Genomic DNA, 26,822 nt, shown 5'->3' on the forward strand with positions numbered 1-26,822 from the left:
CCTGCAAGGTTCTAGCCTACGACAGGAAAGGCCTTCATGACGAAGTGCCAGAACACTCTCATACTGTCAACTCTAAGAACCTCTCTCTCCAACCACTTGCAATGGCCTAAGCACTACCCTATTGCCTCTAGCAGGTACAGGAGTGAGCAGTAAATAAAATGGATTTGGAAACTAAACCATTTAGGTTCAGATCTTCCCAATTAGGTAAGACTTACTAGATTTACTACGCTTTATATCTCTGTGATTCAATTTCCTTATCCATAAAATGAAACAGTGGTCCCTCCTCATGTAGTTCAGATTCTATGAAATAACAGCCATAATGCTCTAGAAATGATGCCTGGCACCTGGTAAACAGTGGACAAGGGTGGGTAGTGCTATTAGTCAAGAATTATCCTCATCCTTCACAGCCCAGGCTCAGCCTCCCAAACTAGAGGTAATGAGGGCTCTCTCTGCTCTCACAGCCTATGTTGGTAGGTCACCACCCTGCCCTTATTCTATTTTGCTGTATATTCGTGTCTATCTCCCACATTAAACCATGAGCTTTTTGAAGCTGAATGGGCCTGAGTTCGATCCCTGGGTTGGGAAGATTCCCCTGGAGAAGGGAAAGGCTATCCACTCCAGTATTCTGGCCTGAATAATTCCATGGACTGTATAGTCCATGGGGTCACAAAGAGTCAGACACGACTGAGTGACTTTCACTCACTTCACTAAACCCATATAATCTGAAGATTATAATCCACTTTATTTTTACACCCTCAAAGACCTACAACATCTTGAGTACAGTAGATTCTCTCTAAACCTTTCCCAGATAAAAATTAATCTGAGAAAGGAAATAGAAGTGGGCAACTGAAAAGCATACCTTTGGGGGTGCATTTCAGGACAGAGCAAAGGAGCCAGGGCATTTTCCCCATACCGGTCTATCCACTGAAGATATCTTCTCAACAGCCAAAAAGCATCTGTAAAGGCAACCACTTGAAGGTGGTCATGAAATAAACTGAATGTGATAGTAAAACGGGCTGGAATCCAGAGAATCCAAGAATCTCCTTCAACTGTAGTCAAAATGGTGTCCAATGAGCTTTTTTTTCCCTAGAAAGTCTTTCTAGGTAGATTTCATTGAATAGTCAATGGGTCTGCATACATGCTAAGTCGCTTCAGTTGTGTCCGACTCTTTGCTACCTCATGGGCTGTAGCCCACCATCCTCTGTCCATGGGGATTCTCCAGGCAAGAATACTGGAGTGGGTTGCCTTGCACTCTTCCAGGAGATCTTCCTGACCTGGGGATTGAACCTGTGTCTCTTATATCTCTTACATTGGTAGGGGGGTTCTTTACCACCAGTGTCACCTGGGAAGCCCCAGTGGGATCTGGCAGCACCCTAATGAAGCCAGAACACTCTCATATTGTCAACTCTAAGAACCTCTTTCTCCAACCACATCAAGCCACTTGCAATGGCCTAAGCACTACCCTATTCCCTCCAGCAGGTGCAGGAGTGAAGCAGTGAATAAAATGGGTTTGGAAACTAAACCATCTAGGTTCATATCTTCCCAATTAGGTAAGACTTACTAGATTAAGCTTACTTACTAGATTCCTTACTAATTAAGAACCCTTGACTTGGTTATTCAGAGACAAAGTGCTTTGCTCTAGAGCCTTAAATGGAAGGAAGACACAGCTTTCCTTACAGGGCACATACCCACCGAGTAGGGAGAACTGGGCGACAGGTGCTTGGTGATTTTAGAGGAAAGCTAGGAGAGGCTCTTTAACCATTCCATGTTAAGAGACCAACAGGGAGAAGAACAGTAGAGCCCTGGTCACCTCCTCAGCCCACTCCTTTGCAGGATCTGAAGCCAAAGGTCTTTATCATGACACACAGACCCCTGACTTGGAGCACAGATGCTTGCCATTGGCTCAGTCTGGTTGTGAGGGTTGTCTTCTGTGTCAGGGTAACTGAAAAAACATACTGTCTCAGGATCCAGACACACCAAGCATGGCAGTTCATCTAATGATGGTGCAGAGAGTGAAGTGACACTTGGAAGCCAGAGTAGGCCTGCTACCAGAACAAAGGGGAGACGAAGACCATTAGTACAGAGTCCCTACTGCATTTCCTGCTGGCAGATGGCTTGCAAGGACCCCTCACCCAGGAGTCTGTTTTATTTGCAGAGGCCACAGTGGTAAATTAGAGCCCAGCCCAGCCCATTCTGGGCTCTCCAGTTTCTCTCAGAATGTTTCCTATCACTGCCCATAGGCCACTAAAACCTGCCCGCATTCAGAATGATTGATTCTGCTCAAGCAGCAAGCCACAAACTCATGTCGAAACACCCACTTCAAATGAGTCATTAGCCTCCTTTATGGATGTTTCAGGTCATAAGGAATAGGACCTGCGAGTCCCATCTCTTGTAGAGTAGATAGGGAGTGTTTGCAGATGTGGTGGAGGGTGGGAGGGACTCTGTTTCCTGTCAATAAGCAAGATGAAGCTAGAAAAAAATAAGCCCTGGCAACTTCATAGCAGAGTCGGGGATTCAAACCAAACCACCCACAGGCTCTTCATTCCTACCCTGGAAATTAAGGGCAACAGCAACAGGGCTCCACAGAGCCTGTGGAGTCTCCACAGACAGACTCCCATCTTGACTCTGTAAAGTACCTGGAACACAGAAAGTTGTGGTCAAGGAAGGGAATGTCTAAGACTTTCTTACTTGTCATGGGACAGCCCATTCCAACTGAGCACTGATCGAGGTCGTCATGGGCTGGTGGGGTAAAGAGCTCCAGTGACAGCAGCCACAGCCATAGCAGCAACCCAAAGGCAGCAACACCAGAAACCTGAGTTCTGCAGCTCGGCAAGTTTCAGCTCACCGCCTGACCCACGTTTAGCAATTCTGATGTACCGCAGAGCAGACAGCCCCAGCCCGGGATGACTGCCTCCCTCGGCCCCTCTCCGACAGGCAATGAAAGCAAGACCCACTTTGAAAATTCTCCCCCATCATGCAAACTGACACAGGCATGCTTTTCAAAAACCCACAGCCAATCTGTTGATCATTACTTATTTACAAAGGCCTTCGGGCAGAAAGTCCTGTAAAAACCATACTTGATACGGTATATACTAGCTTTTTCTGCTTGTGGAAAAAAAGTCCCCCCAAGGCTACCTCAAACCATCACTTTCTATTGCACATAAAATGTAGCGTGTAACACTAAAGTATTTAATATATAGGGTATAATATATCTACAGGAAAGGCATTTGTGTAGAAGTATGTTACCCCGGATTTGGTAATTTGATGTTTTGCTGAAGGCTACGACTTAAAAAAGCTTCCACCTCGTACAGAAGACCTGTCATCTTGGTACCCAAGAGCCAACAGAATAAAGAAGTACCCTTAAGCAGCAAAACTTTGACACAGCTTTGAAGCATATGAAAACAGTATAACTCCTCAGAATTATTATTACTCAAGATCAAAGAAATGAGCCATACTTTACATAGCAAACAGGGACAGGGAATTTGGCTCCAAAGGTTTCAGATTTTTCAGACTTCTCTTTATTTATTTATTTGCTTCTCTAAATTTAGGCAAAAAGAAAGCGCCTGGGCTTCTCTCTATTTTAAAACTATTAGCATGAGATAAGGCGATCACCTAATGGTGAGTAAATATAGAATGATGTGAGCATGACAAGTGGCATTGGAAAAACAAGGGCTTGGCAGTTGGCATGTTTTATTTCTCCTCATAAACTGTAAACAAGTAGGTAAATCAGCAGCACCCAAGCAAGACTGAGCAAATGGGAAACAGAAAACACTGAATAGGAAGAGGGGATTGTGATGGAAAAGGACATGGGGCTGGGTGAGTCTTCTCCTGGGACTTGTGTTCTCGACCACATGAAGAACTGCCCTGTCTTCATCCTAGAAAGGTGGTTGTGGAGAGGCAGGAAGAGGCGAATGCTAGGAAAAGGTGGGGAGGAGGAGGAGGAATTCATCCTGATTTTTGCATCAATCATCAAAGGGAGGAGAGTGGCCAATGGCAATGAGAAGAAGAAAGCACCATCAAGATGGCAGGTGTTTCCAAGGCAGAAAACATTTAGGGAAAGCAGCGCAAATCTGAAATCATGCCTGTTTCATTGAGGTGCTGGAGAGTGAGGATTATGGGAGAAATCAGCACTAGCATTGGCAGATGAATCGGAGACCAAAAGAAGGGAGAGGAAAGATGAAGAGGCCAAGAAGAGGAACCAACAGAAGTCTACTGAAAATTGGCTTCACTTGCCTTTTCCTAGAGGAAGCTGCAGTCAAGACAGAGAGAGGGGAAGAAAGGAAAGAAGGAAGGGAGCAAGGGAGGGAAGGAGAGAAAGAGAGCAAAAGAGCGCACACAGCTCTGTTTCATAATTAATATTGCTTTTAGCCTGAGCAGAAGTGGATTACTTTTGAACTTTGCTTTGGCAAGTCCACAGATTATTAGACTTTTTTATCAGTCAAAATCAATTAACAGAAATTTGATTTCAATCGACAGGATAAAGAGAAGGTAATCTTCAGGTTCATTTTTGATTGTGATGATACATCTCACATATGGCCTTAAGTACAGAAAACAGTCCTCGGAGGGACTCCAGCAGAAAGAGACTTGCCGGAGGCAAACTAACCACATGCGTCCCTCTGATTGGCTGCTGCCGTCATTAGTGCCACTGCTGTTTAGGAACTACACATAGACAGGACATGGTGACAGCTCAGACTTTAAAGCCTATGTATTTTTCAAACAGCTTTTCAAACTGTTTTTCATGACAGAATTTTTTCAGCTCTATCATTAACTGCTGACAAGCTGACAGAATAAATACTCCAGCCTTTAAGAAGCTATCTAACGATCTCGTCCCCTCCTCTCCTGCGAGCTTGCTAGGGAGGGGAGCCTCTGGGCCCCAGAGGGTTGGGTGGGGGGGGGGCGATAAGAGGAGATGGAATGAGAGGGGTACACGCCACCAGGGGACCCACTGCACAGCCCGGGCCCCCATCCATCCTTACCTCATCAGCTTGGGCGAGGAGCTGGGTGAGTTCCGCATGCCTCCGTTGCGCTGCTTTTTTTTGGGTGACAGTGTCGACGGCTGCTCATCTTCAACTGGAAATACAGGCAGCTCATGAGATTATGAACAGTTTGAGGGCAGACTGTGAAATACAGGCAAGATATCAAAGGACACACACTTACAGCTCAGTCACTCACTAGGAATTCATGGCCGTGTCTTAGGACCCAATGACAAAAACCAAGGCGTTAGTCAAAGAGCCTGGCTTAGAGAAGGTGAGAGCATCACCTCTCAACACTCCAGCATTTGAACATGCACTTTCAAAGACTAAAACAGTTTATAAACACCCTGCCAATAGAAAGAACAGAAATTGCAAAAATATGGATGTATATATGGGAACACGCCATCATTCTGCTTAGAATTCATTTTGTTTCCTTTGCCCTGCTGGATGACCAAAAATCAGAAACAGAGTTGTCTTTGAAGCAGCAGCATGAGAGCTGCCAGCTGGCTGCTTCTGCAAATGAACCAACAAAACCGGTTCCTAATTCCTGCACGCCAGAGGAAAAGAGCCTTGGAGAGGCAAGGATTGGAGGCCTTAACAGCCAATGTTTCAATCCATCAGGACTGGGAACATTGGTGGGTTCTGGCTCAAGAATCCCAGCCCAATGCAGCTCTTGTCCCTCCACCTCCCAGGAGAGAGGGCCTGTGGGGCTGTGCATGTGGGGTCCTTTCTCAATTCATTAAGATGGGAGAAAGGGGCTGCAAGCACCCAAACGAAGGAGGAGGTTGCCATTGAATGATATCTCTGATGATGCGGGGGGTTGCAGGGAGAGGGGTGGTGGCCAGGAAAGCAGGGCAGCAGAGAGTATTGGAAACCACAGGTTGTTTTCCAAATGTTTAAACCACACAGATCGCTAAGCAATGTGAAGCTCTACTCACAAACAACACAGCATACTCTATTGCTTTTGCCCAAAGACACCCACTAATAAGCTCTGGAGATGTATTAGCCTGCATCGTGCTTCTTTTTTAAGAGCTGCTTGATAATTAGCAGATGCATACCCAGCGTGTCACCCAAGGGCACCAGCAGCAAAATCCTAGTCTTCCTTTCCCACCCCCACGATTCGGGCTAAAGCTGTAATGTCAAGAGGGAAAAACAGGATCCTTGGATTCTTATTGTTGACTGCAATACAGACTTGGAGGAAGCATCCCTGAAACTCGAAATGACATGCAGTCACCTTAAAGCTATGAGGAGAAATATTAGCAGCGACAACATCAAAAGAAGCTTGATAGGTGTTAAAGGTGTACAAGGCTTAAGTGGGGGAGGAGATGCCATCTCAGCTGCTTGACCCATATCAGAACATGCATGATATGGGACTTCCCTGAAAACACTAAATACATTTAATGTCTGATATATGGCCCCAAAGAGTTTATAATAATCCAGTGTTAGTGTTAGTCACTCAGTCGTGTCTGACTCTTTGCAACCCCACGGACTATAGCCTGCCAGGCTTCTCTGTCCATGGGATTTCCCAAGCAAGAATACTGAAGTGGGTAGCCATTCCCTTCTCCAGGAGGATCTTCCCAATCCAGGGATCGAGCCCAGGTTTCCACCACTCCAGGCAGATTCTTCACAGTCTGAGTCAACAGGGAAGACCGTGGTAACCCAACTACCTTCTAAACCTGCTTCCAAGTATCAGCCTTGGTACACTCCTTTATTCTACTGCCAGTCTGGGGTTGCCTAACTTTTGGCTGACACAGGGAAATGGAACAAGAATGTAGTTGGAAGTGAGAGTGTGACCGGAAGAAACAAAGGCAGATAGATCACCTGCAAGTGCCCTCAGCCCTTACACTCTACCACCTCCTGCTCCCCCTGCACGGTCTCCCCTCCCCTACCCGCCCGCCAGAGACCCAGGCTCAGGCTGTGACCGTATCAGTCACTTAGGTCTCCAGGAAGGAACTATGTGGCTGGAACGATATCATATCTTATCAGAAATGAGTATCCACAAGCAAATCACAGAGACTAAACAGCACTTAAAAGATTAAAGGAAATAAATACAAGCCACATAAATGGTATTGAAAAAAATCACTTAGAGGTGATATGCATCTCTCAGCAAGCAAGCAGGCACTCTATCCTTGACCTGCATTTATCTTCCTTTCATAGCAGAGGGGCCATGCATCCCAGGCAATGATGGGGTAGAAAGGGAGTAAGGTTGAGAGACAGAGAGAATGTGTATGGGTGCAAGTGTACTTCTGCACTTTCCCCACCTCGGATGGGGTAGAAAGTCTTGCGCTGACTACCCATGTAATACAAAGTCATCTTTTAATATGGGCCACTTGCAATGGTTGTATTTTGCTCAAGATGACCTAGATTAGTTGAGTAGCATGATGCACTAAATAACATGTGTGCCTATGAGTTGGTCTATCAGGAGGTAGAAACTCTTTTCTTATCACACAAGCCTTCTTATGGTTAGGACGAAATGTCCAAAAAGGTTTTTTACCTACCCCAGGCTAGCTTTATTCAAGCCCACCAGATGTCGCCACGGTTTTGCCCAATTATACAATAAGCCTGTGTTTGTAGGAAGTCACAGTCTCTGGCATTTCTGCTGGATTCTTTTGCTTAACTTTCAGTTAAGTCGCTCAATCGTGTCCGATTCTCCGCGACCCTATGAATCACAGCACACCAGGCCTCCCTGTCCATCACCAACTCCCGGACTTCACTCAAACTCATGTCCACAGAGTCGGTGATGCCATCCAGCCATCTCATTTACTTTCCTCATTTACACTGGGCTAATGATACATAACCCTCTCTTGTTAAGTGCCCATTAACCTAGCACCTGGTCACTATCTACCTGCAGTGATCTTCAGATGGAAGACTTGCAAGTTAATACTTGTTCGCCAGCTCCAGGGAAACACCTTGTTCTGGTGCTAAAGTCAGGCCTCCTACTATGTAAGGAAACGATTTATTTTCATCACAACTCAGAAAGCTCATCCATCATAATCATACTGCATTTAAACTGGGATTTGTTCTCTTAAATGAAATGCGTGTTCAAAGGTTTCCTCGTGTACTGGAAATGCAGATCTGTTCCCTGAAGAGACAGGGCAGGGTGGCGGGGGAGGGCAGGGAAATGTCTCCAGCTTAAATATACGAACGCTGTGTAATGCAGACCATTACACGTGGCTTAGATCCCACTAGAGGAGCCGTGATCACTTCTGCCTCCTAAGTAGGATATAAACCATATTTAATTATTATCCTTTTATATGGATTCCATCAATTTCTGCATATTTAAGGAAAGCAGATTGAGGAAAACTTTTAGTTAAGCTGTAAAATATAATTTTCATTTCATGGCTTCTGTGACTACATGAGAGGAATAAAAATTGAATTAAAAAGGGAGACTTACTTCGGTGAAAGACAAGTATTAAAGGAATGGGCTACTACCTCATGCCAACACACATGTCCAGGTTCACAGTTAGCCTGGTTTCTGGCTAATTATAATACACCTCTGTCTCCGGCATTTCCACTAAGGTCCTCCTGCTGTGGAAGCAGTAGGAAGATAAGATCTTTTAAAGGAACCTGACTTACCAGCTTCTTTAAAACACAAACAAGTTCGGGAATCCAATGTGGAATTTTTATAGGAGCTGAACTCCATCCAGTCTCTGAGTACTCATAAAATTCAAGGGCTTGTTTTTGCACATCCCTAAGTATAACACTTAATGTGCTGTTGTAACTTCCCAGTGCTCGCTTGTCTAATAGGCACTGAATCTAACAGTTTTACAGTTTGGGAAGACTCAGTGCTAGAAAAATGTCAGGCAAATCTAATGAGCCTTCAGATCCCTTGGTTTGCGCTGGAGTTTAATTTAAAGTTACAATGATGTTTTAACATGTTTGCTTATACTTGACTAAAGAGGATTCATTATTTCAATGACATAACCTCCAGACAATGTTCTGGGAATTGATTTAAGATGTGGTGGTAATTCCAACAGCCTTAATGTAGAGCCGAACATCTGTAACAACATTTTACTCAACTTTTCATCGGCACTCTTTTTTAAGCAAAAGCAAGGCAAAGTCTTCCAGAAACACTGGCCAGAACTCCGGGCTCCCTTCAAGATGATCATATACTTTACTGCATTTTTTTTTTTTAAAGAGAAATCCCTTTCTTTATTGGCCTAGCCAACTTTCAAACACTGTGTCAAGGTTCATCAATGCCTCTTCATGGGCACTTTGAGTAAAATGGGGCAACAATTTCAGCTTGCCTATATAGTCCAGAACTGACCTGTGGTGGACCCAACTCTCAGCTCCAGCCTGGGGCACATTCCTTTGTCCCTGTTTCCTCAACAGGGTTTAGGGGGATGATGCCCTCTGAGACTTAAAGGTGAGTTTGTTGGCTGCAGTTAAAAAATAGTTCAAAGCAAATAAACTCGGAAATGTAATAAAAGGCAAACAACCCATAAACATGAGTCAACTGGCTATCTCCATTACGTTATTAATCACCACATCTGGCGAAACCCACATCTGCACACACTTAGCAGATCATTAGTAATGTCATATTCACACTGGAATCACTCAGAGTAAAAGGCATGCAAAGTGGTTTGAACGCAGAGGCATAGAACTAACAGGGCTTCCGACTGGAGTCCGGTGCAAGCTGCTAGTTTGCGGGGAGGGTAGTTTTAATGATTATTTATCATTTTGTATGGATTTTATCTTTGGTATTTTGCTGCCCAACAAGCTAGATGCATGCTGAAATCCACAGTAGTACATCTTCCTTCTCCCCTTGAGCTCAGCATGTTAAGATAGAACATTAAGGGGTGCAGTTATTAAAAATTGGAATGGATTCCAGAGCTCCTTCACCTGGCTCAGTCACAAGCTGAGAATTGTGAGCTGTGTTCTTGAACTCAAATGGGTCTTTGGGATAGCGTGATCTAGCTCCAACCTTGACTGCCGAACAATAACAAGAAAAAAAACTGAAATTAATCCTTTGTGAAATTTTTCATTAGAAAAACTTCAAACCAGTTTTCACATTGAACAAAATTATAGTTTTAAATTAAAGTGAAGGTTTCTTCCCTCACAGCTAAATTGCAGGGTTTTTCTCTCCCCCACCCCCAACAGTGACTTCTTGAAATTCTTTTCGCTGCATTATTGTTATCGAAGTCAGATGGGATAATGTGTCAGCAGACAATCTTGCTTGTGTCATCATTTCCCCAAATATACAGAGTTCCTTTCTCCCACTATGATATATACACAGACATAGAAAATTCAGTTTTGCAGAAAGACCAAACTCACAATCTTCTAAAACCTGCTAAAATGCATCCTACTGAATAATCATTAGAGTCCAAGTGATCAACCCTCAATGTGAAACTATTGTTTTCATCTCAAACCACTGGCTTGATTAGCTCCCTTGGTTGTGATATCGCTGCTTAACTTGCATTAAATGCCAGGGGTCTGCCACTCCTAAGAAAGGGTGATGTGTCGCATCTCCTTGTATGGTGAGTGATATCAGTGAGAATCGGGTGTGTGTTTTCAGCCTTTCAGGACGTGAATGTTGTTTTACTAAAAACAGCAACTTATGAAATTGTGGGACTGGAGATTGAACAAGTGTGCTTCCTGTTTCCTGGGTTTATCAAACTACCCTTCTTCCCAAGAAAAATCAAGTAAGTTGTAGTAATACAGTCACTTTTCAACAAACTGATTCATGACAGACAAAATTCCCAGGCTGATTCAACCTCTCTATAGGATGACTGCCTCAGACTTTCACTAGGAAATTTGGGCTAGCAAACTCCAAGGTCTTACAGTGTAGCCAGGAAAGAGAAATCCCTGGCTTGCAGCACACAATGGCACCTGTTTTACAAAGGGACGTTTCCTGTCTTACAATTATAGACCACCAGAACCCTGGCTGTCTATCACTCAAATCAGACCGGTGAAAGAGTATGAATGTTTCGTAAGCAATGAAGGCAAAGGAAGAACAAGAACAATGAATGCCAGATAAATAACCCGTCCTGTGAGTTTGGTCATATAACTGCTATAAAGGAGCACTTAACGATTATTTCAGGATGAATCTTGTGGTGGGAATGCTATGTGCTCATTAATGAGGCTGAGCAGCTACGATAAAGTAAGACAGGCATCTGAGCCAAGTAGTTCTGTGCCTACAAGGTCAGTAGGCAGCTCAAGAACATGGGGAAATTAAAGTGGGTGATATCCTTGAAGTAAGAGTTTCTGGTCTGACAACCTAGTGTATGTGTGTATATGTGTGTGTGCTCAGTCGTATCTGACTCTTTGTGACCAAATGGACTGCAGCCCACCGGGCTCCTCTGTCCATGAGGTTTCCCAGACAAGAATACTGGAGTGGATTGCCATTTCCTTCTCCAGGGGATATTCCCAACCCAGGGATCAAACCCACATCTCTTGCTTGGCATGTGGCTTCTTTACCACTGTGCCATATTTCACCAAGAAGTTTGGTGAAGATTTTGCAGTATTATTGATAAAATCAATCCCCCCAAAAGCTGATTTGTTTTGAAATATCATGGTGAATATTAATACAGAGATCATTAAAAGATGAAGGATGCTCCCTACCCAATGTGAACACGAATACTATCACCAACACAATATACATAACTCTCCGCAACTGAATTATCACTTTACCATGTACAGTGTCAGGCAGGATCATTTTACAACTTCTAGCTGAGAAACAGTAAATACATTTATTTGGAAAACCTAGAGGATGGAGGCTGGAAACAACAATGACCTGTTACCACGTAAAATGAGGGTGGACAGAGCCCCCAGGCTGCCTGAGTCCAGGCATGGGGAGCAGCACCCCATGGGAGACTGAGGGGGCAGGGAAGGGGAGGCTTGCTGGAGCTTTGTCATTTCTGGCTTTTGTGGAGCTAATAGAAGAATGGGGAGGGAGACTTTAAGGAACAATGGGTTATATAGAAGTTAATCACAGGGTATATTTCTGGCTCTATTCACTGCCTAGGAAACCTGAATTGTGTAAGTTTGAGGCCATCAACACAGAGTAATGAAAGAATTCAGCTCCTGCATGGAAGAGAGAAGAAATACTATATAAATATATTAACAGACTCCACATGACCTGGTTTGTAATGTTCTCTGCAGAAATACTGTGGCCTAACAGATCCTCAAGAATCAAATTTGGTGGAGTAGATGTACCTTCTATAGCGACACACCCCATCTTAAACCACAGTCTCCTGTTCTATATGCATCCTGGTTAGAGTCCAACATTCCCCAGTCTCCTATATCTAGAATCTCAGCTCAAATACCTTTACTACAAACCTGACCTGTCATTACAACTTGCCCAGGCTCTTGCTCTGCTCAGTATTCGGAAGAAAATTTCTCTTGGCAATCCAGTTGCCTTCGGTTCTTTTCCTTGGAATAACAGTCTCCATCACCTCAAGGGCAAAGAAGAATCTCAAGAAAAGATTACAATCTATAAATTTCTTAGAGATGAAGACAGAGAAAACAAAGAAAATTTAAAAGCAAATACACAACAGAAATGAGAAGTGCAAGAACTTCTTTGAATTTTCACTATGGAGTTTGGAGTTGGGAAGACAGTAGAAGAAGAACACTTTTACTTGGAATCAAACAGAAAATGTATAGGAGTTCAACCAAAACAGCCTCTTAACTTTCCTCTCCTTCTCTCCCTGCTTGCTACTCCCAACACCAATATGATGGCAAAAGCTTTGAGGTCAAAAAGCGTGTCTCACTCCTTTCTGCAACCCTGACACATGTACTACATGTTTTGTGGGGACAAGCTTCAGAATAAAGATGAAATCTGCCAAGTTCCTGGCACCAACAGCTGCCATCTTTATTTTTATATTTCTCAAGTTCTGGGATCAGCAAACTATACTGTGGAACATATTTGTGTAGATTATAAGCTAAAAATAATTTTTACATTTTTAAGTGGTTGAGGGGAAATCTAAGGCGAATAATATTTCATAACACACTGAAATGATATGAAATGGAATTTTTAGTAGCTCTAAATACAGTTTTATCATTACATGGCCACATTTGTTTACCTAGCATCTCTGGCTGCTTGCACTCTACAAGACAGAGTTAAATAACTGCAATTGAGACTGTGTGGCCCGCAAAGTGTAACATATTTACTCTTGATAGCAAAGGTTTGCTGATTCCTGCTCCTATCTTCTCACATTTTCCTAGCTTTCCAGTTTTCAAAAAGGACAATATTCTTTCCAGTTGAAAGCAACACATACGGAACTCACTTCCAGGGCACAGATGTGGAAAAGTCGGGAGGGAAGTCAAGTCAGGAGGGAGGGATGGAAGTATTAATAGTTTAGAGCCTCGAATGTCCTTCCCACCAAATCTGCTATTTGTCCGGCAGGCTCCCTTGCCTTGGGGGAGACCAGTCAGGTGAGTTTCTCATTTTCCCATGCAAGCTAAGTTAGATCCACTGCGCACTTTGAGGATCAAGGCCAACCACATCCACCATGAGCAATTCCTTGGAGCTGTCAGTGTGTGCTCCAAGTCCACCCGGCAAGAGCCCATCCAAGACAACAGATTAACCATTAGACTAGATATGTTGAAAATATACAGTGTCAACCTTTCCCCAGCTAGCTCAGAGCGATATATAGATGATTATTTCAACCGTCAGCTGCCGCATAGATTTAAACCCCTGCACAATAACTCCCGGATTCATCTGCCCCTTGTCAAACTCGCACAGCTTTACTTGGAGGATACATGGTGTGGCAGTTTCACTGTGAACCCAGAATGATCCAGACGGCTGCTGTCTTTTTGTTAACAGGAAGCCAAACTGATGAGTTTGTAATGCATTTCTTATCAAAAGTACTTTCAGAAGAGAAAATGTGCCCCATACATTTGGCTAGAAATTCACATCGACTAGATTATAGGCTTAATCAGAACATCTCTCTGATTTTCTTGGGGAAACAGATAAATTCTGCATTCATCCCATTCAAGTAACCTTATACCCATAAGAGATGTATATATGAATTTATAATTATTCTTGATTTTTTCCCCTCCTGCAGTATACTTAATAAAAATCATCAGTTGGAGTCCATGAAACTATGGTGCTTAATAGGTTCAAGCGTGCTAGTATATTTCTTAAAGTTAATGCTGTTCTTTTTGAGCTGTGTGTCTGAAATGATCATTGTGAATAAAGGGATTGTAATTTTCAACTCAAATGTTTAACAAAGACAAAATGGACCGTAATGGAATTTATGGAGTCTGTGAAGGAACTCTCTAATATGGTTTATTATCAAATAGATTTGGATTTACTGTAGGACAAACTGGTCTCTCTGAAATGTATCAAGAAAAAATGCCTGGAAGGTGCTGAACACTCTTCCTGGAACAATTCAAGTGCTCACATAGATGGCAGAGCTGCCAGCTGTGTTGTGTTTGTTAGTCTAACCCCTACTGACTTATGAAATGCAGTACTTTAATGCCAACACTAAAATCACTGTTTGTCCTGCCTTTATTTGAAATTCTAACATTTTATTCATCATGCATTTTTTTGCATTTTGATGTCTTAAAATACTGCATGAACCTATTATTTATCTTGGGGCTTCCATGGTGGCTCAATCAGTAAAGAACCACCTGCAATGAAGAAGAGGTGGGTTCAATCCCTGGGTCAGGAAGATCCCCTGGAGAAGGGCATGGCGACCGATTCCAGTATTCTTGCCTGGAGAATCACAAGGACTGAGGAACCTGGCAGGCTACAAGTCCATAGGGTCACAAAGAGTCGGACACGACTGAAGTGACTGAGCACACATTATTTATCTTGATGACTAAGATTTTTGGTGACTCCTTAAATTTGGTGCCTAAGGCAAGTGTCTCCTTCTTCGCACTTTGGCCGCAGCCCTGCCTGACCATTTCTCAAGAGTGTTCTAGGTACTGGACTCTGCCTGTGGTTACAGAGAAGGTATCTTAATCTGTCCTGCGTGTGTGTATACATGCTCTCTTGTTCAGAACTGGACAAGGCAAATGTAAAATATGACTCATTCTTTTGATCACTTCATGCTGTCTGTATAAGACTGTTCAGGAAAATCCTTGCAAGAATGGCTTCCTTGTGGATTTACAGATTGTCAGACCCCCAAAGGAGTGGAGGAAAGATCACGCTGCCTCCGGAATCTGAGATATGCCACCAGCCCAGGGTGAGAAACAAAGGGTCAGGCCTCTCCCGGACTTCATTTCACACCTCACATCAAATTCTCCTGGTGAACACAATGCGTATTTACATTTCCACTTAGAGGCAGAAGTTCTTATTTGCTTACTCAGTTGTTACCTTCCTTCTCTTTTTGTTTTTCCTCCCCCTAAATGGCTTCCAGTAAACAAGACTGGCAGAAGATGTCAATCAGATTTTCATTTCCATTTTCACTTTGGTATTTATGTCTTCGGAATTAATGCTTGTCCCAGTGATTCTATTTGAAGATCAGCCTAGGATCTAATTGTGTGTATGTTAAATTATTTTCTAAACCATAAGACGCTATACAGATAAGGACCATTATTATTATTAATACCATTATTATTATTGTTTCATCCATAAACACCATATCTGCCACTGAGCCAGTTTTGTCAAGAGCCCCCTAGCATTCTAACATGTATTCCACATGACTGCACTGATACACTCTCTGAAACTCAGATAAAGGTAAAATGCATGGGTTTTTAGTGCAACCCAGGTACACTGCATGGCCTGATGAAGAATGCCCTGCCAGAACACTTTAGAAATACTGTATGCTTTTAACCTTGGGAGGTAAGGGCCAGTCTGGATTGTGACTTTACACTAAATACAGCATTTAGTATATTTCCTAAGGGCATAGTCACTTTCTAAAGATGTTCTCAAACTATAAAATCATCATCCGTATTCTACTATAATTTATCTTCAGACATAGCCCCTGCAACATTTGAAAATGGCAGTGCACTATAGGACATTGCTGGTCAACACAGAGCAAGTGGAATGTAGGCTCAGGGCTGGACTGGGTTTAGGCATGAGCAGGCCTGACCCTCCTTGGGCTCAAGGTTATACTAATAATACCAACCCAGGAGGACCCAGGTCTGTGGACTCTCCTCCAGATCATTTGCTGTCAGAAGTCTGTTAGTGAGAATAGCATGAAGACGTGGGTTTCTGGAGTAAGGTGACCTGTTCAAGTCCTAACTCTGATTTTCATTAGAGGTCTCATCTTACGCAAGTTCCTCAACACCCCCAATGTCACAAGATCCACGCTGGACAGATGAGAACACCAAGATCTGGAGCTGCTGTGGGCTTAAGTGAGATAACCAGGGACCATATACTGAAGACAAATACTGTCTTGGTGTGCTCTGCATAGCACCATCCAGCTGCTCCATCAGATTTTATATGTAGGACAATCTTTAAAGATTATCCATAAAAATATGGATTTTTTAACTGTTTAAAAACCTTGCAGAAGACTGGGCTCCCATCCTAGGAAGGTAACTGTCTCACGGGACATGAGCTCACCAGCTCCTCAAATACCCGCATGCTGCCTCCTGGGCCCCCAGTCACATGGCAGGTACCCCATGTCAGCATCTCTGGCTCTGACTCCAGTGACTCTCAAGTGTGCTATTCCTGAGACAAGGAGCATTGGGATGGAAGATCCCTCTACATATATCAACTACTACTGAGCTGCAATGAGGGTAATGGTTAAGCACACAGTGCTTGAAACCACTCTGTTCGGTCTGAACTTGAGAATCCGGTACAATACCTAAATTCATTTTTCTCACATATAAGCTGGGAATAATCTTTCCTCACAGGGTGGTGGTGAGGATAGATTGAAAAAAGTGAAGAAAAGGGAATAGCTTGAAAAGTGCTAAGCAGAGTTCCTGGCAGGCTCTTGATAAATGTTACCCATCATTATCATCTTGGCTTTGAGAAGTCAAAGTAATTGGAGCTCTCCACCATCACAAGGCCAGTCTGCTTTCTTTTGATTTTGTTCTACTCAAATGGGTTCACAAACTCTCCTCTGCCCAAAGCAGCTGAGCTGGTATCCAGCCACTAGAATGGGGTGAGATTCACCACTCCACCCCCATTCTGTACGTCCTGTCGACAGTCACCTTTGTCCCATATTTCATATGGCCCCAGTGAACTGCTCGGGTCAAAATAATTAGGCTATGCCAAGTGTCATAAAAACAAGAAAAGCCAGAAAATGTTTAAATGGGCCTCAATTGAAGAAGGCTGTAACCATTCAGAGCAACAACAAATGAAAGTCAGATGGAAATATGGAGAAACCCCACTGCTCCCTCCAAATTACAGGAAATTCATGTTGCCCAATTGTTAGGGGCTTTTCCTTGGACTCCTCGTGGGAGGTCATGGGATTGGGGCATGAACCTGAGAGATGATAGAAGGGGTAGGGGGATGATGAGGTAGAGGGGTGGCTACTCCTCCTCTGTTCCTTCACCTCCCCACCCTTCAAGAAACAAGTTAGCCTGCTTCTTCAAGGAAGCCTTCCCAGATGACTGTAACAAGGCGGAATCCTTCGTTTCTTTAAAAGTCCCCTGGCACTTCTCATCTCACACCCCTTTGATATCTCTCTTCTTTTTTTGCATTATAATTTGTTTCCCGTTTTCCATGCATTCTCCCCAACTAGACGTGAACGTTTCTTAACGCAATCTACAAATCTCTGAATCTCTTATAGTGCTGAGCCCCTAGTAAAGTTTCTATGAAATAACTCCTAGTTACCAGGGAGGTGTCATTGCAGAGGGAAAAAGCACAGCCAAGTGGTGAGGAGCCCAGGTCTACGTCCAAGCTTAGACCCACTGTGTAGCCTTGGCAAGACCCTTCCCCTTCTGGAGGACTGGCATTATTTAAACATAGGAGTTTTTCAGCTCTGCTTTGTAATGGTTCTGGACTTAACCTTCTCTTCTGTTATTTGCCAGATATCACATGAGCCAGCCATGGACTGAAGACCTCATAACCCTACAACCACAAATAATTATCCACAACTTCCTACCCAAAGACTCAACCCAAAGCACTAAAGACTAGGAAAAGCAGGATTTCTGGTCCAAAGGAAATGGTTCTCAACTCCTCCTTTCAACAGAAGGAACTGGAGAACTCTACAGAACACCAAAGCAGTTCAACAAAAATCCTGAGGGATCAGAGGTTAGGCATTTCTTTTTCTTTTTTTCCAAAATCTTTTTCAAGATGTACAATAAAACAGATTTATAAGTCTAGCTGGAGTAACAAGCCAACTGCATTAAAGTTATCTATATTTGGGCAAAATTCACAAGTTGTATGAAATAACAAAGTTGCATGATAATACCAGGTGAGGGCTAAATGATACCCCCTAGAGAGTAAGAGTGAAAGATCTGGGAGGGTCCGGGAAAATAACACTGGAAACAAGAGTTGGATGGAGAGAGATGTCAGTCTCATTTACCCGCGTATCCCCAGAACCAAACACAGGTCCTGGCATGTTGGGGGCACTCAAGCTGTGATGCTTAATAAACCAGGGGTGGGAAGGGCATGCTGGGTGGGGAGGTGAGCTGGAGCAAAGGCAAGGAAGTTGGGGGCCACTAAGACTAGGGACTAAAGGAAAAACAGTTTGGCTGGAGTAGGAAGGTTTATTTAAAGGCACATTTGGGGGACAGAGAAACACAGATAGTGTACAGGCTTTGAAATCCAAATGGCGGGATTTGAATAATATTTGGTAATAATCTGAATCCTCTAGAAGGTATTTTTCCTTTGATTTCAGTACTCAGATCCAGAGAGGACAGTATGAGGTTTGCATCTGGGAAAAGTCTATCAGAAATCCCCATAATTCAGTCTACTTTCTTTCTGGCCACTTAGAAGTTATAAAGGTTCAAGATAAGATGCACACGTATGTGCATGGAATTGATAAGGAAAAGGCCCCTGGCAATGGTCCAGCTCTACTGCAGGCATTGATTCTACTCTACAGAGTGAAATATTTCACAGGAAAATAAAGTTATTTAATGCCTGGGAAAGGGTTCCTGTGAAACCCACAGGCTGCTTCCTCAAAGCCCAGCCAGGTAAATCTACCCTCGACCCTGGGTGGTTATTTCCTGTCTTCAACTATACATGTTGATCCCAGTCCATATAAACAGAACTTGAAGCTACAAAACGGATTGCAATCAATACTTTGAAAAACACTTTCAACAAAGCCAGTGTTTTCAAGTGGATTCACTGAGAAAGAAATGTTGCCCCCAATCCTATATTTCATGGTTTCACCTCACAAATAACACTTCAGGATTTTCTCTGCCAAAAGCATATAAGTGGATAAAATAAGAATGTACATGATGTCATCTGGATCCTTAACCTACACCCCTTTAGATCAGCATGCCTAGGAAAAGTTTTTTAAAAAACTCAAAAGAGAAAAATTCCTATAGGATTCCCAAAATTAATGGTTTCAAATTTTTTAATTACAAAAAGAGTAAACTATTTGTATTGAAATTTCTCCCTAGTCTGATAGATAGCATTTGACAATGAAGAAAATAAATCCAATATATGAGTCATCCTGGAATGTATTTTAATTCCTGCCTTACATAATCTCAATAAATCCATTGTCTCCTAAATAAGTCATGTTTATAGCAAACACCCTGTAAAAAAGCAATACTGTAGATTAAAGAAATAAAATAGAAAAAAGATGTAGTTATGCCTTTAAACAAATTTAAAAGATTGAAAAATTACCTGTGGGTGGATTAAAAACAAAAAACAAAAGTAAGTTTTGCCTGTACATTTGTTTTTCCCCCCTCATTGCTGACAAGCTGATCAGCCTTTGTGTGGATAATCTTATCAGAAAACAAAAAACGAAAAACCCTCTGAGCCTTTTTGTCAGAAATTTAGTCCTGGCCCAAGGAGAAAAGCAACCTTCTTTGGTTAACTTGGATTTCAAAGTAATTCTCGATGAAAGAGCATTACGTTAAAATCATTTTTATATAGCACATTAATCCGGAACAAAAGCCCCCTTTATAAAAATGACCCTCATTATCCTGGTATGGAATGAAGCCTAGGGAATTAATTTGTATAAATAAACATTAGTTAAGAATGAGACTTGCTGCATAACAATGATCAGATGGCAGAGGTAATCCAGTCTTAGGGGTGAGAATATGGTATTGTGTAGTTACTTTCTAACAACAGCAACAGTTATTTAACTAGGACTTGTTCCAAATGAGCCTTAAATCAAGCAAGTTGGATTTAAGGAAATCTTTGCAATTTAAAGGTGTCGCCTTATTTGAGGGCTATCTCCTCAACAACAACAAAACAAATGAACATAGTTTTAGACATTCATTGCAGAGAAATAAAGGAGAGAGAATCTGTAAAAGAAAAAGCAGAGTTGACGGGTGAGGGTAGGACCTAGAGTGAGCCAGGAAGGGTTCATTTATAGAAGAGCAGCGCCACCTGCTGGTAGACCGGCATTTCGAGGCCCTCTGCAGTGTGGGGGCCATCATCTATCTTGCAATCTATGCATAAATATACAGCAGTATTTTTCAGCTGCTGTTATACATAAGAATTTTATTACCAGTCGGCAGATTTCTAACACACTGGTTGCAGTTTAATAATCCTCTATTACCTGAAGTATGGGTTATATAAAAACCTAGAATGTTAATTGTTGACAAACCAATTCTAATACGTAAAGCACTGTAAGTCACCCAGTAAATATCCAAATAAATCAAAAGGGATAGCTCTTTTTCCTCTAACAACATGTTATTAAACACCACAACTTGATCACTTATATAAAAGTAATGTTCATACATTTCAATGTACTAAGAAACAAGGAAAAATGCATCATAATCTTACTAATGGAGAGCTTTCCCTTCATTTACAATTTAGAGGAAAATGTTTTTTCAGAGAATATTTTCCCCATCTTTAAAAACTGGACTTAAACCAATGTGTCACTTGGGGAATTTTCTCATATAATAAAACCTGAGTTATAAACAACTAAGATTGCATCTATAAAAGGTTATATTTTTTAAATGGCACTATAGGAGACACAGAACATATAAGTCACTGATAGAGAAAAACAGTACCTGTCATTTTTTCCAGAAGAAGATCATACAAACGCGATAGCAAAGGGACACAATAAAAGGGAGAAACAGGAATGTGATAGGTGACTCTGATTATATCAGCAAAGGAAACTGTGAAATAAATTAATACCCAAGTACCCGGGAAAGGCATATTGCTGCTTTACTGCAAGTGATCGGTATGCAACAGAGAAGGCTGGTGATTTTGTAAGAACAGAAATAAAGTGTAGGCTGTGAAATCTGGTGGTGATAACTAATGACCACATTACTTACAACTCTGATTTGATCTCTAACAGAAAAAAATAAAAAAGCACTCTACAGGATAGATGTAAGGAATCGAATTTTTCACTTGAAACGAAAAAACCCCAAATGGGATCAAAGGGCCCCAGAAAATGAAAAATGACAGTTCCTATGTTGCCTTGATTTGATCTCAAGCCAAACGACCATGCTGATAACATTCCATAGCTTACGAAGAAGGTAAGGCTGTTCTTGGATTATAATGGGAAGTGGGTGAGTGCCACTGCCCATTCAGCTGATGAGAAGCCTGCTCTAATTTCAAAAAGTTATTGAGATTTAATCTCTAACAACTACAGTGAAAAAGAAGCTGGTGCAGCAACCAAAGGGGCATCCCTTAACACAAACACACATACTCAATTTTGTTATTTCTGATGAGAACCGTGGAAACGCTCCATACTCCATTCTTCCACCTAAGCTGGGTAAGACATATGTGTAAAGAGAATCAAACGTTCAGAGTGCCTCCTGTAAGCCTATGGCATTTCCAGTTACCTATCACAGGGGACTTGAGGAGGAGGGTCTCGAGCATGAGCAGAGAGCATCTTCTCTCCCATTTCAGCTGGTTCCCATTCATAGGGAGAGACAGAGTTGCCAGGAGCAATTTCAGGCAGATGTGGAGGGTGTGTGGGACTCTGCAATCTAGGGCTGTTGAGACTTGAGTGGGTTATCCAGTATATTAGCACAGTGAGAGAAGGTCCCCGCAGCTGACTGGGGTCTGAGTGATTAAAGGTACAAGCTCTGCCTTCAAACCAGTTGGGACAAATTCAATTAATGGGGGATCAGAGTTCGAGGAAGGCAGCTTGCTTGAGTTAGAAATGTACTGCACACCTGAAGGGCTCTGTGAGGTTACTCCAGGAGGACTGAAACAATGGGTTTGCCATGCATAGCTTGCACCTCGACCACCCAGACTCAAAGACCCAATAACATATAGAAGGGAACATATCTGCATCCCCAGATCTACCATGGACTCCAAACACTGAGCCTACCAGAGAAGCAGTGGAAGAAAAGAAACAGTGGTCAATTCTGGACCCAGCTCTTTAAGAGTGCTCTAGCAGTCAAAGGAAGCAGCTGCTCAGAAACAAATGTTTTGGTCAAGATGGAACGAGGAAACAAGAAGCGAGAGCTCTGAGCTCAAGATTCTCGTGTCTCTTGAGATACGTGTCTAATAAACTGTGGAAACATAATCCCAACACAGTGTATATGTTATTCAGCAAATCTGTGTTGAATTCCTACTGTGTGCCTTGGCTGCTGTGTGTAATACACTGGGAATCCAAAGACCAAAGAGAGTTGTATGTGCTCATTGTTTATTTCTATAAAGCTCAGCGTGAAAACTGCTCTAAATGAGGCTTAAAGCAAACTAGATGTCCGTCAACAGATGAATGGATAAAGCAGTAGTGGCACATACAGACAATGGAATATTCCTTGGCCATAAAAAAGAACATGTTTGAGTTCATTGTAGTGAGTTGGAGGAACACACAACCTTTTACACAGAGTGAGGTGCGTCAGAAAGAGAAAAGCAAATATTGTATACTAACGCAAATCTACATGGACTCAAAATATGGTACTGATGAGCCTATTTTCAATGAAGGAGTGGAGAACAGAGAACAGACTTGGAACAGAGCAGGGGAAGGAGAGGGTGGGATGAACTAAGAGAGTGGCATTGATATATGTACACATTGATATATATGTATAAAATAGCTAGCTAGTGGGAAGCTACTACATGGCAAAGGAAGCCCAGCCTGGCACTCTGTGATGACCAAGAGGGATGGGGTGGGGTGGGTGAGAGGGGGACTCAAGAGGGTGTGTGTACATACACACACATACATACATAGAGTAATGACGGATTCACATCGCTGTACGGCAGAAACCAACACAACACTGTAAAGCAATTATCCTCCAATTTAAAATAAATAAATAAATAAACGAGGCTTACAGGACCTGTTAACAGAATTAGAGAAGACAAATCCATTTGAGGGGGGTGGAGCAGTGAAATCTTCACAGAGATGGCGATATTTGAACCATGTGTTTAAATCAGGAGTCAGCAAGTGTTTTTCTGTAAAGGTCAGGTAGTAACTATTTTACTTATGCTCTCTGTTGCAACTACTCAACTTTGTGGTTTTGACTTGAAAGCAGCCATTGATAATATGCAAATGAATGGCTGTGACTGTGTGACAATAAAACTTTATTTACTAAAACAAGGAGGAGGGCCACAACTGGCTGGCCTCTGCTTTAAAGGATCGATAAGTTTCTATCAGCTAGAAAAGCAGAGGAATCACAGGCACAGGAAAAAGTTATTATAGAAACGTGTATATAATGAAAACAAGACATTTTTTAAAGAACAGTTAGATGAAAGATACACAGAGAATGGAACGAGAAAAACAAGTTGAGGTCAAACTGTGAAGGGCTTTGAAGGCTGGAGGTTGCCCTATTGAAAACAAGAAGCCATCAAAAGCTTATTCTTCTCTCCTTTAAAGGGGATAACAACATGATGGAATCTGTGCTTTAACATAAGAAATGTAGTGGTGGTTTAGTGGCAAGAGAGACTAATTAAGTGGAGGGCAGCAGGAGTATCACAGATGAGGAAAAAAATGAGGGCTTGAAGTTAGCAATGCCACTAAGAATAAGAAGACAGGGCTTGAAATGTAATCTGGAGATCAAACTAGATGGCTTGGCCATCAGAAGGATGGAAGAGAGAGCAGGATCACGGAACCCTTAGGATTTCAAAATGTGTATCAATACTCACTCAAGTCATCTCTAGACTGTCCCCACATCAGGTCTGCTCAAAGAAAGAGGCAAAGGCAGGGTGTGGGTATTTGGTACCATTGACCCTGATCCTTGCACTAATCTTACTAACAGAGAAATCAACAAGCAGAAGAGCCCAACTGCTTGTAAAGAAATTTGGAAGAGGTGATGTTATGAAACCTCACCACTCAGGCCTCAAAGATCAGCTGAGATCAAGATCACCATCAAGAAAAGAAATTTTGATGGAATTTAAAAGGAGAGAAACGTTCTCTCTCCCAGTCCTCTGTTCCCCTCATTTGCTCTCCAACCTTCTTCCAAAAACACACTGAATGGACTATCTCTATGTCTACTTTAGGGACAGAAAAGTCGTAAGGCAACTTCAGTAAGATGAAGAATGATGAGAAACAGAGTCACAGTTAGTCCGTGAGGTCCTATTACCGTCTCCTTTTTTCAGAAGAGGAAACTAAGGAATAGAGAGGTTCTAGAGCTGGTGCGGAGAAGGCCATGGCACGCCACTCCAGTGCTCTTGCCTAGAAAATCCCATGGATGGAGGAGCCTGGTGGGCTGCAGTTCGTGGGGTCGCTAAGGGTCGGACACGACTGAGCGACTTCACTTTCACTTTTCACTTTCACACATTGGAGAAGGAAATGGCAACCCACTCCAGTGTTCTTGCCTGGAGAATCCCAGGGACGGGGGAGCCTGGTGGGCTTCCGTCTATGGGGTCACACAGAGTCGGACACGACTGAAGTGACTGAGCAGCAGCAGCAGAGCTGGTGCACCTCATGCAATGAGTTGACTCACTGGAAAAGAGTCTGGTGATGGGAGGGATTGGGGGCAGGAGGAGAAGGGGACGACAGAGAGTGAGATGGCTGGATGGCATCACCGACTCTGTGGACATGAGTTTGAGTGAACTCCGGGAGTTGGTGATGCACAGGGAGGCCTGGCGTGCTGTGATTCATGGGGTCGCGGAGAGTCGGACACGACTGAGCGACTAAACTGAACTGAACTGAAGAGCTGGTGCAAAGCCCCATGAGAGCAAGGATGATGTCTACTCTGGGACTGCCTAGATAAAATAAGACAATGTTAGTGCCCTGAGAAGTATAAGGACTTACACATGTATAAGGCATTATTCTTATGAGAGCAATCAGTATCTGCCTAACATCCATTTGGTGAACAGGTCAAAACATGACTGCATCAGGATTGTTCTCTAAGTCCCCAGAAAATGTACAAATCTCACCCCTTCTTTTTCCCTGCCTTAAGGTTCCCAAGAATTTCAAGCTTTAATTGCCAAGGAGGTCACTTGGTTCACTACACAGTGAGTGGGAACAGCTTGGGAATTCCCTACCATAATGCAGAGAAAAGACAGGAGATGTTAGCCTATCAGATACCCGTCTTTGTGTTCATGGGAGAAATCTGTGAAGGAGCGGCCTTTCCAGAAACTAGCACCTTGCATATTTCACATCTACACCCCTAGACCTCCAGGGCACACGGCCTGAGGCTCTACCTCCTCCCTGTCTGCATTCACAGCAAGTTTCACTCCGTCATTTTCACTGTGCATCTCTTTTCTCTGCAGGTCACTGTACCTCGTTTTTCAGTAACACCTGTTTAGGGCTTGGGCTTTGAAGAATCCCTGTGAACGAGTTCTCTCAGTTGGATATGTTATAAGCCATATGTGGAAACTGACTCATCTGCACTGAAGAAATGACCAGATCAACCTTGACAAAATGCAGAGAGCAATTCAAAACCGCTCAAAGGTAAGGGAATGCTTGGTACATCCTGAAAGAGCTCTGTGAGCAATGGAGAAAGCTCCCTGCCCACTTATCTTGAGCAGAACACACAGAAAAATGATACAATAGAAAATATCCATGAGATATGAAGCCTTTGGACACCTTAAGGTGGGAGGAATTGTCATTCTGGCGCTGTAGGATTGGATTTGCCCACCACAAGTCAGTGTCAATGATCTTAACGGTCATGAACTGAAAGTGTCAGTCGCTCAGTCATGTCCGACTCTTTTCAGCTCTTTCGACTGTAGCCCAGCCTGCCAGGATCCTCTGACCATGGAATTCTCCAGCAAGAATACTGGAGTGGGTAGCCATTCTCTTCTCCAGGATATCTTCCAAAGCCAGGACTCAAACTCCGGTCACCCGCATTGAAGGCAGATTCTTTATTATCAAAGCCACATGAGTGGCCTTAGATGTGTCTCCACATTTCGGCAGGTTGACCAGGTCATTAAAATAGTCGCAGCTCTCTACAAATGGACCCATTTCTCACATGACCCCACCTGATGCATTATTACTTTTGTGTCACCCTGACTCACATGAAAGTGATCAAGTTCATCAAAATCAGTAAAAACGAATGCAAATACCACAAGTCCTTCATTTTCTGGGACAAACACACTACATACATGAGCATACTTTGTATGGTGGTATCCCTGTCTTTCCTCATCTGAAACATTGGTGGTTTTTGTCTACTGTGTTTTTTTTTTTTTGTATTTGTTTCTAGATCTTCTTTCCCAGTATTTAACTTTCACAAAGAAGATGGATTGTAACTCCTAGCTGATGATTTTTCAAGATCCTTCAGTTATGTCCTAGTTTTTCTTTTTCTTGCTATATTATTCCCTCTGAATCTTCTTGTATCCTGGTTGTGGGGTATGAGAAGATTGTACACACACACACACATGACATCTGTGCACGTATATCTGTATAGATGCACATACTATACTGTAAGTGGCTCAGAAAGCTTTAGGAAACTTCACAGATCTGGGCCATCTGGCCTCTGGCAGACCCTCCATTCCCTTAACCGATGGCTGAGAATCCTTCACTTATTCATTCTTTCATTCATCAAATA

At 42.7% G+C, this 26,822-nt stretch overlaps 1 protein-coding gene across 15 annotated transcripts in view; it reads right to left on the reverse strand.

Annotated features, from left to right (window-relative positions):
- The window catches only part of KCNMA1 (potassium calcium-activated channel subfamily M alpha 1), a 775,740-nt gene that overhangs the window by 95,081 nt on the left and 653,837 nt on the right, over nucleotides 1-26,822 (reverse strand). For 10 of the 15 annotated variants that reach the window (XM_088842052.1, XM_088842056.1, XM_088842058.1 and 7 more), the window contains one exon: nucleotides 4,977-5,070. In XM_088842052.1, coding sequence (XP_088698178.1) covers nucleotides 4,977-5,070 — 94 coding nt within the window. Of the gene's footprint in view, nucleotides 1-4,976; nucleotides 5,071-9,815; nucleotides 9,903-26,822 lie in introns of all 15 variants that reach the window. The other 5 variants (XM_088842055.1, XM_055425364.2, XM_055425363.2 and 2 more) reach the window with 1 other exon arrangement.

The sequence above is a fragment of the Moschus berezovskii genome, chromosome 12, assembly GCF_049115385.1.
Source record: "Moschus berezovskii isolate FMDL1 chromosome 12, NW_MosBer_1.0, whole genome shotgun sequence".
Classification (NCBI taxonomy): Eukaryota; Metazoa; Chordata; class Mammalia; order Artiodactyla; family Moschidae; genus Moschus; species Moschus berezovskii.